Raw genomic sequence first — 14,788 nt, forward strand, 5'->3', positions numbered from 1 at the left:
GGCCTACACCAAGACACCTAATAATCAGATTATCAAATGTCAAAGACAAAGAGAGAATCCTGAAAGCAGGAAGAGAAAAGCAATCCATCACATACAAAGGAAGCTTAATAAGACTATGTACAGATCTCTCAGCAGAAACCATAAAGGCAAGAAGGAAGTGGTGTGATATATTTAAGATACTGAAAGAGAAAAACAGCCAACCAAGAATCCTATATCCAGCAAAGCTGTCCTTCAAATATGAGGGAGAGCTCAAAATATTTTCTGACAAACAGACAATGAGAGACTTTGTGAACAAGACACCCACCCTACAGGAACTACTAAAGGGAGCACTACAGAGTGATGGGAGAAGACAGGAGTGCGTGCTTTGGAACACAATTTTGGGAGATAGCACAGCAATGTAAGTACACTGAACAAAGATAACTGTGAATACAGTTGAGAGAGGAAGGTTGGGAACATGTGAGACACCAGAAGAAAGGAGGAAAGATAAAGAATGGGACTGTGTAACTTGGTGACATCTAGAGTGTTCAACAATTGTGATAAAATGTACAAATATGCTTTTTTATGAGGGAGAACAAGCAAATGTCAACCTTGCAAGGTGTTAAAAATGGGGAGGCATTGGGGGAGGGATGCAATCAAAGTAAACTACAGACTGTAACTAACAGAATCATTGTATTATGCTTCCTTTAATGTAACAAAGGTAAATGCAGATAAGAGGGGGGGATAGGGGAGGCATGTTAGACACTTGACACTGGTGGTGTTGTCTGACTCTTTACTTTGATTTAAGGTTGCTTTTCCTTTTGCTACTTCCTAGCTATCATTTTTTTTTCCTTTCTTTTGCCTCTCTACCTTCTTTGACTCTCCCTCCTGCCTTGTGGAAGAAATGTAGATGCCCTTATATAGATAGTGGTGAAGGTAGTGAACACATAAATATGTGAACCATCGATTGTTTACTTAGGATGGAACGTATGGTGTGTGAACAAAACCATCTTTAAAAAAAAAAAATTGGTTGATGACAAAACCTCAAGGGCAATATACTGAGTGAAATAAGCCAGACACATAAGGACAAATATTGCAGGGTCTCACTGATAAGAACTAATTATAATATGTAAACTCATAGACATGAAATATAAGGTACCAAGATATAGGATGAGGCTTAAGAATGGGGAGTGGTTGCTTAGTATGAGCAGAATGTTCAACTAAGATGAACTTAAAGGTTTGGAAATGAACAGAGGTGTCAGTAGCAAGATGTGAGAATAACTAACAGTGCTGAATGGCGCATGAATGAGGTGGAAAGGGGAAGCTCAGAGTCATATATGTCACCAGAAGGAAAGTTGGAGGTCAAAAGTTGGGAATGTATAAAACTGAATCCTATGGTGGGCAATGTCCATGATCAACTGCACAAACATTAGAAAACTCTTCCATGAACCAGAACAAATGTATGACAATACAACTAGAAGTTAATAATAGAGGGGCATATAGGGAAGAAGTATATACCTATTGCAAACTATATACTACAGTTAGTAGTATTTCAACATTCTTTCATAAAAAGTAACAAAGATACTATACCAACACTACGAGTCAACAATTGAGGGGTGTTGGTTAAGGATATGGGAGGATTTGAGTTTCCTTTTCTTTTTCTTGTGGGTTTTTTTTTTTTTTCTTTTTACTTCTTTCACTTTATTTCTTGTCTGGAGTAATGAAAAGTTTCTAAAAATTGAACAAAAATTAAGTGCGGTGATGGATGCAGAGCTGGATGAGGGTACCAGGGGCAACTGATTGTGCACTTTCGATCTTTGGATAATTGTATGGTATCTGAACAATCCCAATAAAAATTAAAGAAAAAAAAGGACAAACAACCCAATTTAAAAATGGGAAAGGACCTGAATAGCCATTTCTCCAAAGATACACGAATGTCCAAAAAGCACATGAAAAAATGCTGAACATCATTAGCCATTAGGGAAATGCAAACCAAAACTACAACGAGAAACCATTTCACACCCACTAGAGTGTCTACTAATAAGAAAACAAAAAAATAACAAGTGTTGGAGAGGATGTGGAGAAATAGAAACACTCATTCACTCGTGGTGGGAATGTAAAATAGTGCAGCTGCTGTGGAAAACAGGTTGGTGATTTCTCAGAAAGTTAAGTATAGAATTCCCATATGACCCAGCTGTGCCAGTTTGAATGTATTATGTCCCCCCAAACGCCATTATCTTTGATGTCATCTTGTGTGGGCAGACCTATCAGTATTAATTAGATTGTAGTTCTTTGAATGTTTCCATGGAGATGTGCCCCACCCAGCTGTGGGTGATGACTCTGATTGGATAATTTCCATGGAGGTGTTGGCCCACCCATTCAGGGTGGGTCTGAATTAAATTACTGAGGCACTATATAAGCTCAGACAGAAGGAGCAAGCTTGCTACAGCCAGAGGGACACTTTGAAGAAAGCACAGGAGCTGCAGAAGAGTGACATTTTGAAGATGGCCATTGGAAGCAGACTCTTGCTCCGGAGAAGCTAAGAGAGGACAGATGCCCCAAGAGCAACTGAGAGTGACATTTTGAAGAGGAGCTGTGGCCTAGAGAGGAATGTCCTGGGAGAAAGCCACCTTGAAACCAGAACTTTGGAGCAGACGCCAGTCACGTGCCTTCCCAGCTAACAGAGGTTTTCTGGACACCATTGGCCATCCTCCAGTGAAGGCACCCTATTGCTGATACTTTATGGCCTTAAGACTGTAACTGTGTAACCAAATAAACCCCCTTTTATAAAAGCCAATCCATCTCTGGTGTTTTGCATTCTGGCAGCATTAGCAAACTAGAACACCAACAATCCCTCTTCTAGGTATATACACAAAAGAATTGAAAGTAGGAATTTGAACTGATATTGGCACACCAATGTGGCATTATTCCCAATTGCCAAATGATGGAGGGCAACCCAGTATCTATCGACTGATGAATGGATAAACAAAATGTGGTGTATACGTACAAGGGAATATTATTCAACTTTGAAAAGAAACGAAGTTCTGATACATGTGACAACATGCATGAATCTCGAAGACATCTTGTTAAGTGAAATAAGCCAGACACAAAAGGACAAACATAGTATGATCTCACTGATATGAAATAATTAGAATAAGCAAATTCTTAGAGTCAGAATCTAGATTATAAGTTACCAGGGGCTTGGGTGCAGGTAGGGAATGGAGAGTTAATTCTCAATTCTTGCAGATTTTCTGTTTGGGGTGATGGGAAAGTTTTGTTAATGTGTAATGGTGATAGTAATGCCACATTGTGAATGTAATTAACACCACTGAATTATATATCAGAATGTGGTTAAAAGGGGAAGTTTTAGATGATATATATCTTGCTAGAATAAAAATTTGAAAAAAAGACATACATAAGATTGTACAACACAGTGAACCCTAATGTAAACTATGAACTATAGTTAATAGTACAATTATAATAATATTCTCTCATCAGTTGTAACAAAGAAACCATACTCATGCAAAATATTAAAAATGGGGCTGGGTGTTTGGGAAAACTCTGTATTTCTGCATGATCTTTCTGTGAACCTACAACCTCTCTGATAAAAATAACTAAATTAATTTTAAAACACGTGTATGTTTTTATATTTAGGATTAGAGAGACCGGATTTGGGGAGTTCTTGATTCTGAGGCTAAGATTCCAAGATTCGTTAAGCCTAAGCTCCTGAAATAGATCCTCTCTTTCCCATGGAGTATCCGGTCCACAGGATTTAGTTGGGTTTTTCATTGCCCTGTGCACCCCCATGGGGTGAACACATGACCCAGAACTGGTACGTTAATGCCCCGGCCATTGTGACTGGTTCAGGGTTAGACACATGACCCAAGCAGGGCCAATCAGAGTCTTTCCTGGGATTTGATATATGGATGCTGGGAGAGAGAGGGTATACCAGACACTGTTGATTCTCCAACTTGCATGTCCTCAGCCCACCTCTGAGTCTATCTGCAGGTGGGATGGATCACTCTTATGGATACTGATGGCTTCTCACCTCCAGTGCCCCACATCTTTCTGTGCCTGAGGCTTTCTCCAGCACCTGCAAGCACAGGGCACCCCCAAAGTGCAGGGGATTTAATATCCCCAAGGACAACTCTCAACCCATGAGGGATGGAAGTCAGATTCCCTGTCCCTCAGAGGGTCTCCAATGAGACTGAGCCCCAGTTGACCCTAGTGGTTACCTGCTTATTACCACACTTTTTATTGGCTTTTATCTCTCCTCTCTTCACAGGTCTGCTTCTTCACTTGTACTTCCTGGGTTCACCTCACAAACAAGTTTACTGTACCGAAGTCCTCATGTCTGTGTCTGCTTTGAGGAAAACCAAAACTAAGATAGAGAGTGTTTCTTTCTTTTGGATTACAAACCATAAGAATGTGAATCAGAGCTGCTCCTTCAGCCTGGGCCTCAGAATGAACATAAAAAGAGCAGACCTGAGGCCAAAACACAATGAGGGGGAACCCAGGTAAGCTAAATGGGCAACCTGTTAGATTAGCCAATCCACAGTCAACCTGAAGACCCACAAGCATGATGATAAATGCATGTTGTATGCCACTGAGATTTTGTGGCATATAGCAAAATGGTTATGTAGCAAAAGCTCACTGGGCCAACTATGTCTTTTGCTGCCTCTCCACTGCTCTGTTTGTGTCCCCATCTCTGTCCTGCAGAGAGACAAGGCAGTTAGAGAGATAGACTTGGGGTGGGGAAGAAGAACTGTAAAATCAGACTGAGGACATTGGATGATATGGCCTGTACTAAAGTAATGGCAGTGAGACAGACCTAGAGTTACTAGGGTCAAAGGTACTGGATTTTGGTGTCTGATGGGATGTAGAGAATGAGAGAGAGGGGAAAAAAATCAAGGATGGCATGCAGGTTTCCATTCTCCAAACCAGAAACACAGCAGAGGAGCAGAGTAGATTTTAAAAGCTCATCTTGCTCATTTTAGTTCTAACAACAGCCTTCTGCCTGGCACATAGTGGGTGCTCACTAAAAATATATATTGAATAAATGAGCAGGTTTGGAGGGGAAATGTGAATTTAGTGTGGAACATGTGGGCTCTTCAGGGGCAGATGTCCAGAAGATAACAGAGTGAACCATAAGAAGAGAAAATTGGAGGTCATGGGTATATTGAAGTTGGGGAAGGGATGAGAAAGAGAGCTGAGAGACAGAAAGAGCTGCTTCCAAAGCACAAGTGGAGTGAGACTCCTCCCTGGGTTCCTGGGGGCTCTTCACTTCTGGCCCTTGGGTTCCTTGAGATTCCCTGGTATCCTTGTGATAAATTCCTCTTTAGGTTTAATCAAGTGAGGGTAGTTTCAGTTAACTTGCCTTTGGAAGAGTCTCATGTAATATACCATCCTGTTTTTCACACCAGTCATCCAAGCTCCTCACCAGAGGTGTCCATTCATTCAATCATTCATCAAACATTTATGTAACTAATGCTTGGCACAATATGGGAAATCCTAGATTCTCCTTCCCTTTTCCCATCCCCACATCCCCTGCCCTGGCTCAGATTTGCACCTGCCTCCTCACCTGTTTCCACTGTCACCTGTGCTAATCCACCCTCCACAGAGCAGAGAGAGCAATATTTCTAAAAGACAACTCTGGTCATGTTACTTACCTGCTTAAAAATCTTCTGTGACAGGAAAAAAATACCTCGAAATGCAGAATAAAAATGCAGAGATGAAAATTATGAAGGAAAAGATGAGGATATGTCCAGAAAAAAAGCAAAAAAACTCAAACAAACAAAAAAATCCCTTTATGCCCTCAGGACAGAGTCCAACCTCCCTATCGTGGCATTTGAGGGGCTCAGTGACTCGGCCTTCTTTCAGTCTTGCCCCCCATACCCCTGTTTGGGTAGCTGTCTTCTGTCCTTCCTCTAATCCTGCTCAGGGCACTGCTTTTGGCAGTTTCCCTTTATCTTGGCCCTCACTCAACATTTTCTTCTGGGAAAGCTCCTTTCAGTGACCCCTAAATCTCTCCCCAGGGTTCCCCAAACTTTCCAATGGCCCAAACCTCTCCAATCAAAGGTTCCCTGAAACTTTCCCTTATTACTCCCCAAAACTCCATCATTAATCCCCCAAACTTCTCCTCACAAAACCCTTTTCCTGCCTGGCCCCCAAGGAGTAGGGTGGGTGCCCCTTACCTGGGCCTTCTCCAGGGTGGGGTAGTGTGCACTGGGCGGGTTTCTCCTTTATACTGTCAATCCTCCCTCCCTTACGCCTCCCCCCACACAGCTGCTCAGAAATGTGACACTGCCCCCATCTATTTCTGGATGTCTCCTCAAGGCTCAGGAACACCAGCCTCTGCCCAGTTTGGCCTGAACCAGTGCTCACAGAATAAAGGGAATTCCTGAATCAGGGAGAAGGTGGGCTGAGGCATCGAGAATCCAGCATCCTTGGCCTCAGAGAGCATCTTCTTATATTTTGTGCCTTTCGTGTGAACATCAAGACTCACCCAAGGTGCAAGGAGAGATGTCTGGGTGAAGGAGGCTGGGTCCAGGGTCCCAGATCCATCTCTGACTTGCCAGGTGATGTAAGAGAATTTTCTGCCCCCACCTCAGGCTCTCTGTCCAATGAGATTTGACTCATCTCTTGGGGACTTTCTTGGGATTACAGGTCCTAGGATGGGAGGAGTAATTCCCCACGGCCAGAAGATGAGGTGAGGAGGATAAAGTAGCTACGGTCCCAGCAACTGTCCCAGCTGTTCAGCAACTGCAAACTCAGGTCCCATCAAGGAGTGAGGCAGGCAAGATATGTAGGTTACATTCTGTTTTTAAAATAATGGTAAACAACAGGCTCCTGAATTTCTAATCAAAGAGAGCTTTGGGGTGGCCAATCTCATTGAAAGCAGACAAAATAATTCGTCTCAAAGCTGAGTTTGACTAACAAGCACTCTGTTTTTGGGAATGCTGCTCTTTCCCCCTCTTTTGCCACTTTCCCCCAAGCTTAGACACACAGGTTGTCTTTCTGTTGGAAGGATTTTTGGAGAAAGCAGGATTCTGGTTGAAGGAAAACTCTTTATTTGGCTGACAATCTGAGGAGGTGGGGGGTCAGGGATGGGGTTAAATGAATAAGCCAGACCAGAATGGAGCCTTTGGATAGGTCTCACCTCCCATGCCCACCCCCAGCCCCAACAGGTGGTATCTCTTAAACCCTGACTTCTAGGCCCCCCAATTTCTCTGGCCTTTCCAGATGAGTGCCCTCCAACCCACCTCCAGGCGCAGGCTTTTATTTTTTATTTTTTGTATTAAATATAATTTATTATTATTAATAATCATTCTACATCCTTGTTGATCTTTTATCTTATCCTATCAGTTGCTGAGAGCCTTGTACCCAAATCTCCTATTCAGATTTAGCTTTGTCTCTTGCACTTGTTAATTCTATTTTCAAAAGCCACAAACATAGGTGCATACAAATATTAATTTTTATGTTTTTGTGTGAATTTAAAATTTTTATCATCAGGAAAGGACACTTGATTTCTGGTACTCTTTCATCACTGTTGGTTTTACTTGATATCGATATAGGGACACAAGATTTACTGTTTTTATGATCATATTGTATATTGTCTTGCACCTTTCAGGCACAGGCTTTTAGAAAGCCCTTTCCAGAGGCTTACTGATTCCCCAGCTGGTCCCTTCTCCCATTACCTTTGATTGGGCATCCAAAACTCAGAGCCGGGTTATTTATAGAAAAACTCAGAGAAGGTGGAGGGAAAGACTAATGTTTGTAAACATGGGGTCACCTGAGTCTGAGAGGTCCAGAGAGAAAGGGTCTGACTGAAGCTTCTGCATCTGGTCTACTTTACAGAGAGGGGCGGGGGCTGCGCATTTGCTCACTCCTGTGACCCACCGCGTGGGCCATATGCAAATTGCATGCAAATCTGCGAGTTCCACGGGCGACCTCTCGGCGAGCGGGACCCTCACGGGACTCCCTGACCCTTGGGGGCCGGGGCCGGCCGGTTCAGGGCCCACCTGAGAAGAGGCCAGGTCTCACAAGTCTCCTGCCCCCACTCCGGCCTTGCTTGGAGCCAAAGAAGGTCCCGGAGAAACAACTCGCAGTCCTCGGGAAGAGGAGTGACGCCCCTAAGCCCCTATCCCCGCCGCTCCCGCTCCCTCCACCTCCGTGTCAGTTGTAGGGTAAGGGCGGTGTCCGATTACCGCCGCGGGGGCTATAGTTAGCCGCGGGGACTTTGTTTATCAGTCGTACTCCGGGGACAGCGAGCGCATCGCCCGCCCAGAAGTTAGCCCCCGATTGCCCCAAACCATCAGTGCGCCTTCTTGCTCTCGGCTTCCGGGAACTACAGGTGAGTTCTTGGTCACCCGCCCCCTCCCTCTCCAGGCAGAAGCAAATTATGCCCTCATGTCTGTCATCTGGGGGCGCCCGGAGTCTGGGGAGGGGAGCCCCCCGGAGCTGTGCTGGGGAACAATAAAATCCAAGGCCCCGCCCACCCCCTTAGGCCGGCCCTTGGTCCCGCCCCCGCCCCCGCCTGGGGCCCAGTCCTGGACCAGGGACCCCCCTCACACGGCCCCCCAGCCCATCAAAGCCAGGACTCCGTCGCCTCTGGTTCTACCGTCGTTCGGACCTCACGCTCCCGGAGTCTTCCCCTGGGACGATGATGGCATTTCTGCTCATCGCCCTCAGCTGTCTCGGTCTCCACACCCTCTGGCAGGTAATTGGAGGGAACCAAAACCCTTGTCATAAAGGGCACTGGAAGGCCGACCCTGAGGAGGTGGAGCAGGTAGCTGACTCCCTAAAACTCTCTCCCACTCCTCTTAATCATTTTCCCTCTCCCAGAATCCCCACCGCCTCCCACAGCTCCCCCTGTGATCCTCCTTCCTTCATGCCATCACTCCCCAAGGACTGCCTCCACCTTTCTGCTACCCATTTCCCACCTCCCATCATGGGTTCAGCCTGGGCAAATCCCTTTGGGTATCTGTGTACTGTAATCCTGGCAGCCCCTCCCTGCCCCAGGCTTGGGGATAAGGGCTTCTAAAGCAGGAGAGGACTCAGGAGTCTCAGAGCTGATAATAACTTGATGTATTTGCTGAGCACCTGCAATGGCTTCCTGATGGAGGAGAGGAAGTCTGAGGAGGATGGAAAGAGGATTTGGGTATCAGGGATGGAAGGTAATTGGACATTAGCTGTATATTTGGGTATCATCTACAAACTGAATCTTAGGGCGGGAAAAGCCCTTGAAGCCTATCCAGCTCCACCTCCGAGGAAATGCGGGAACCTCTCTAATGACAAGATGACCCCTTTTAGGTTGTAAAGAAGTGAAGATCTACATGTTAACCCTCACAACAACCCTATGAGGTTGGAAGTATCCTTAATTAATAGGAGGAGAACCTGACGCCCAGACGGTACAAGTTCCCACAGCTAGTAGGTGGTAAAGTCAGGATTTGAATGGATGTCCATCGGACTCCAAAGTCTGTGTTATTTAAGCCTCTGCTCGAGCCCTATCCAAATTTCATACAGCAGATATTTGGACACAGAACTGAGATTCTATGTTTCTGAACTGATCTGCCAGCAGGACCCCTGTCCAGTGCTCTGAACTCTTACCTATTCCTGCGTGGCTCCTCTCTTCCTTATCTCCATAGGCCCAGGCTGTTCCCATCTTGCCCCTGGGCTTGGCTCCAGACACCTTCGATGATGCCTATGTGGGCTGCTCGGAGGAGATGGAGGAGAAGGCAGCCGCCCTGCTAAAGGAGGAGATGGCCCGCCATGCTCTGCTGCGGGAGTCCTGGAAGGCAGCTCAGGGAGCCTGGGAGCACAGGCATCAAGGGCTCACCCTGCCCCCTGGCTTCCAGGCCCAGCACGGAGTGGCCATCCTGGTCTACACCAACTCATCTAACACCTTGTACTGGGAGCTGAACCAGGCTGTGAGGACAGGTGGTGGCTCCCAGGAGCTCTACATGAGGCACTTTCCTTTCAAGGCCCTGCATTTCTACCTGACCCGGGCCCTGCAGCTGCTGCGGGGCAGCGGGGGCTGCAGCAGGAAACCTGGGGAGGTGGTGTTCCGCGGTGTGGGCAGCCTTCGCTTCGAACCCAAGAGGCTGGGGGACTCTGTGCGCTTGGGCCAATTCGCCTCCAGCTCCCTGGATGAGGCAGTGGCCCGCAGATTTGGTAATGCCACCCTCTTCTCTCTAAGGACTTGCTTTGGGGCCCCTATCCAGGCCCTGTCTGTCTTTCCTGAAGAGCGTGAGGTGCTGATTCCCCCCCATGAAGTATTCTTGGTCACCAGATTCTCCCAGGATGGACCCCGGAGCCTAGTGACTCTCTGGAGCTATAATCAGACCTGCAGCCACTTTAACTGTGCCTATCTCGGTGGTAAGCTGTGCATGGGGTAGCAGGCATGGCAGGGTGGGGAATAAACCAGGATAAGCCAGGATGTTCCTACACAGTCCCCAGTGCCTTCAGGGAGAGCCACTTGGTTTTGGGCTAGAAGTCAGCCCTCTGTCCTCTGTGAGTTATTGTCCTCTGTGATTCAGGTTCTATCAGCTCTCAGTAGGTCCTGTGAGTGTTTTCTGCATTCGTGAATATTCTCAGACAATTCTGTAAATGTTCTCAAAAGGCTCCAACTGCTGCACAGTCCAGCCTAACTCTGGATTGTCCAGCCTCAGAGGGTTTTCCCTTCTTGTGACTCTAGCCTTAGTTAAAAGAACCTTGCCAAAGATGTTAGGAAGCAGAGGAAAGAGTTAGGGGTACTGCTTCAGATCTCAAGAGGCCTTGGGCTTTAGCAGATTGACAAGATATGAATGTGCTGTTCCCAAGTGCTGAGGAGGAGGATAGAATGGAGAATGGAGGAGTGACTGTGGCTTGGGTGGGAGCAGGAATGGGTGGATAATCTGGAAAGATTTCCTGGGATAGGGACAAGGAAAGGAAGTCAGAAGTTTGCATTTAGAAGGGAAAGATGGATTGAAAGGGAGAATGGCCTGTGCCAGGGAAGTTTGGGGTTGGAGGGTCTGTCTATGTAAAGACCTCACTGTGCTGTCTATTTCAGGGGAGAAGAGCTGGGGCTGTATGTCGATACCAAGTGAGTCACCTACCTGCCCCCTTCCTCAGCTGTGTCAACTCTCCCTGGCCCTCGTGACCCCTTCAACTTCTTTTCCTCTCTCTCCAGCAGGGGAGCAGCCAGAATCACCCTCCAAGGGGGTCTTTTCTCTGCTTTCCTGGAAGAACCTTCTCTTGGCCCCAGAGGGGTTCCAGCTCTCAGGAGCTGGGCCCTGAAGGTTCAATACCTGCCATTCAGGAGTCCTGGGAACTGATGACTTCATGTGAAGAAGTGGGGCATCAAACAGCCTCAAGAAAGAAAAACATGGTTCCAGCCCCAGCCCCAGCCGCCGTCTCCCTAAGGCCAGGATGTGGGGGAACCTGAAGCCATGGTAGAGTGGAAGGAGCCACGCTGCCACGCTGTGTGGTGGGGACTTCCCGGAAAAAGCAAGGATATGATGGTCACTTGATTAAAAAGTGTTGCAGTGTGGAAACATCAAATTTCATGATTGGTTTATTCCATTAGACTGGACTGTCTGTCCTGCTCTGGCCTCGCCAGGCTTGGGGACTGAGGAAGTAGAAAGAATAACCTCTTGGTCCCTCTTAGAACTAAACCCTTGTTCAGACCCCTGTCATATACTCTAACTTGCAAACCCAAAGCTCTAACAGCCAGAGGTTCCTCACAGCAACCCTGAAGGCAGGAAGGAGAACAGGTGGATTCCTCAGCCCTATCTGTCAGATGAGGAATGCAAGGCCACGAAGGAGGAAAGGTGGTGTTGAAGCCAGGCCTCCTGCCTCCCAGTCTGGAACTCCTTCCACTAAAACATTTGAGGAACCCAAAGTCAAATCATCAGCCCAAGATTTCTAGGATCCCAGAGCAAACCGTTTTCTCTGCCCTGCTCCCACAAAGGTCTGTGTTTCTATAGGGCTGGGGGTGGGGGACCACAAAACATCAAGAGTTAGGATTCTCATGTACCCTAGAAGCATCTGACATTCAGAACAGAAATTTATTGAGGCAAGGAAAGCAGTATAGGCTCCTACCAGGTGACCCCCACCCTCACCACCCATCTAGCCTGCTCTACTCAGCAACAGAAGAAGGAGCCCTCCCACTGCATCAGGACCCCTCTTTGGTCTCCAAACCCTCCTCCTGGGGCAAGTCCCCAGCCCCTTCTGCTTCTTGCTCTCTGTGTACTAGCACATGAGTTGGAGAGGAGGGGCCAGACTCTTCAGAAGCTGGAGTCCTGGCCCCTCCAGGATCCTGGGGTATGGTTTCTGAAGATACCTGGGTCCCCACAATCCCCGGCACTGTCAGCTCTGGGGTCTCAGGGATGGGGGGCCCCAGGTTCTGGAAGCTGTTGCGCACTCGGTTGATGTAGCGACTGAGGATGCTGGCACCATCAGAGGGCCGAGGTGTCCCTCCCTCCGCCAGAGTCCGCCGCACACTGGCCACCTCACTCTGCAGTCGAGATACTGTCTTCGTCAGCTCTGTCAGTCTGTTGCCCAGGTCTAAGGGAGATGGAGTATTGAGGGGGAGAGCTCTCAGGAGATGAGCCTGCTCCATACCACTTCCTCCCCTGACAGTACTCCAGGGAAACCCTGATGGGAGTCTTGAGGGAGGAGACCTGAAGGAGGTGAGGGACCGGCTTATGGACTGTGGTTTGGATGATTAGGCAAAATCTGAGGCTGATGAATCTGGGGAGGGGGAAAGGTGAGTCTAGGAGATACAAAGAAGGAAAGTCTTATGGACTAGAAAAGGGACCAAGAGTCATGGCAGGGTGGGGTGGGGGGGAGGATTTTAATGGGTAGATATATGTACATCCACTCCCATCTACAACTGTCCAGCTCATACCCATTCTTCAGAGCTCAGTTCAAGCTCTGATATTCTATCCTTTACCTTCCCATGTTCCTTTCAAAATAATTGCTCTACGTAATTCTCCCCCTCCCCACTCCCCATCCCTGCCTACAGGGCCTGGATATTGGTTGAATGTGTGAATCAGTGAATAATGACTTAAGTGAATAAGTGAATAGGTAAGGGAGCAAATGATAATAAATAAACAGATTAGGGGATGAGGGCAGGCATGAGAGGAATAAATGTCTGAATGGGCCAGTGGGTAGGAGTGCAAGGAGCCACAAGGTGCAGGTCTGGCTTCCAAGGTCAGGGTAGGATGGGGCCACATGTAAACGCAGGCCGGGTGTGGGGCATTTATCCCAGCTGAGCGAAAAACAGAATAAGGAAAGCTTGAAGGGGGACAACTAACCTTTCCGACGGGTCTCCTTAAACTCACGCTTGGCGGTCTCGATGTAACGCTGGACCAGGGCCTTGATGACACGCAGGCGGTAGGATCCTTGCTCCCCATCCCCAGGCCCTGCCCCTGTCCCGGGATTGGCCTGGGATGGGAAGACAGGAGGGTGAGAGGGATTGCCCACCTCCTGCCTTCCCCTAATCACTCCCCGCCTTTATTGTCCCAAGCAATAAAGAACTGAGGCAGAGCTTGGGCGGGTTTTTGTCTTTGGAGACCACACGCCTAGATCCTGGTCTGCCCCCACTTCACAACACAGCCCTGGAAGGTGGAGGATAGGTAGACAGAAGTTGGGGAAGGGCAACTGCAAGAGGACCAGGGGGTGGGGGGCAGGGCTGGGGGCTGGAAGATAGCGTGTGTAGAAACAGGTTGCGCAGGGCAAAGTTGAACTTCCTTTTCTGCTACTGACCCAACCCTGGTTTTCTTGGGTTGAATTAGTCCAGGGTAACCCTGCCTTTCAAATTCTGCAGCGGGGTAGAGTAGAGATGTGGGGAGGCAACTGCAAGGATTTTCTCTTGCATATGAGATGGAAGTCATCCTGCAAATTAGAACGATTGATTCTGGGTCCAGTTTTAGGACTCGGAACAGCACCAGGTTGGTAGGTAGGGCAGATGGTTTAGATGATAGAGCTAGCACAGCTGTAACAGGCAGACCACTGGACTTGAAAAACGTGGGTTCAAATCCCAGCTCAGTTACTCAGCAGCTGTGTGTCTCAGGCAAGCTATTGACTTTCTCTAAGCTTGAGTGTCTCCAAATTTAAAACAGAGAAAGTAATATCTACTTCCCAGGGTGGAACAGTGCCTGACATAGAAGAGGAGATCTTTCTAATGCTAAAGAAACAATGATTTTTATCTGGTTTTATCTACTGTAAAAATATTTCATATTTAGCATATTTACTTTTATAATGTAAAATAGCAAAACTTATTAAATATTTTTAAAGGAGAGATGAGATTGACAGAGATGGAGCAAGCACTATTATGAGAGTGAATGACAGGCCCCTTTCAGCTACAGAGTGTATAAAGTATTTTTCTTGTGTAAATGTGGTGGTTTGGAGCTATGTGCCCCAGAAAAACTTGCTCTTAAACTTAATCCATTTCTGTGGGTGTGAATCCTTGTAAATAATAGGACCTTTTGGTGGGGTTACTTCAGATAAGGTGTGGCCCAGGATGGGTCTTAATCCTATTACTGAAGTCCTTATAGGGAAGGTCATAGAGAGAGAAGGCCAGAGGGAGCAGCCAGAAGCTGAAAGTCAACAGAGCCCGGAAGAAAAAGGAGAGGTTGCCATGTGCATTGCCATGTGACAGAGGAGCCAAGGACCAAGGATCACTGGCAGCCAGCCTCCATGAAGAAAGCATTGCCTTGATGATACCTTGATTTGGACTTCTAACCTCAAAACCATGAGCCAATAATTTCCCATTGTTTAAGCCAAGCCAGTGCATGATATTTGCTTTAGTAATAAGGAAACTAAATCA

General features: G+C 47.2%; 2 protein-coding genes across 2 annotated transcripts in view; one reads left to right on the forward strand and one right to left on the reverse strand.

The window, feature by feature from the left end:
- The first annotated feature begins 8,638 nt into the window (after positions 1 to 8,638).
- ART5 (ADP-ribosyltransferase 5) lies at positions 8,639 to 11,463 on the forward strand. The gene is made up of 4 exons (XM_037840454.1): positions 8,639 to 8,695; positions 9,624 to 10,353; positions 11,027 to 11,059; positions 11,147 to 11,463. Exons 1-4 carry the CDS (start codon positions 8,639 to 8,641, stop codon positions 11,251 to 11,253), a joined length of 927 nt encoding a protein of 308 aa, XP_037696382.1. The 3' UTR covers positions 11,254 to 11,463.
- A 622-nt stretch (positions 11,464 to 12,085) lies between these two features.
- Positions 12,086 to 14,788, reverse strand: part of LOC119538016 (short transient receptor potential channel 2) — a 40,672-nt gene continuing 37,969 nt past the window's right edge. Inside the window, exons 22-23 of the mRNA XM_037840706.1 lie at positions 13,275 to 13,404; positions 12,086 to 12,522 (exon numbers count right to left, since the gene is read on the reverse strand). Coding sequence (XP_037696634.1) covers positions 12,131 to 12,522; positions 13,275 to 13,404 — 522 coding nt within the window. The 3' untranslated portion in view covers positions 12,086 to 12,130. The remainder of the gene's footprint in view (positions 12,523 to 13,274; positions 13,405 to 14,788) is intronic.

Source organism: Choloepus didactylus, chromosome 6, assembly GCF_015220235.1.
Source record: "Choloepus didactylus isolate mChoDid1 chromosome 6, mChoDid1.pri, whole genome shotgun sequence".
NCBI lineage: Eukaryota > Metazoa > Chordata > Mammalia > Pilosa > Megalonychidae > Choloepus > Choloepus didactylus.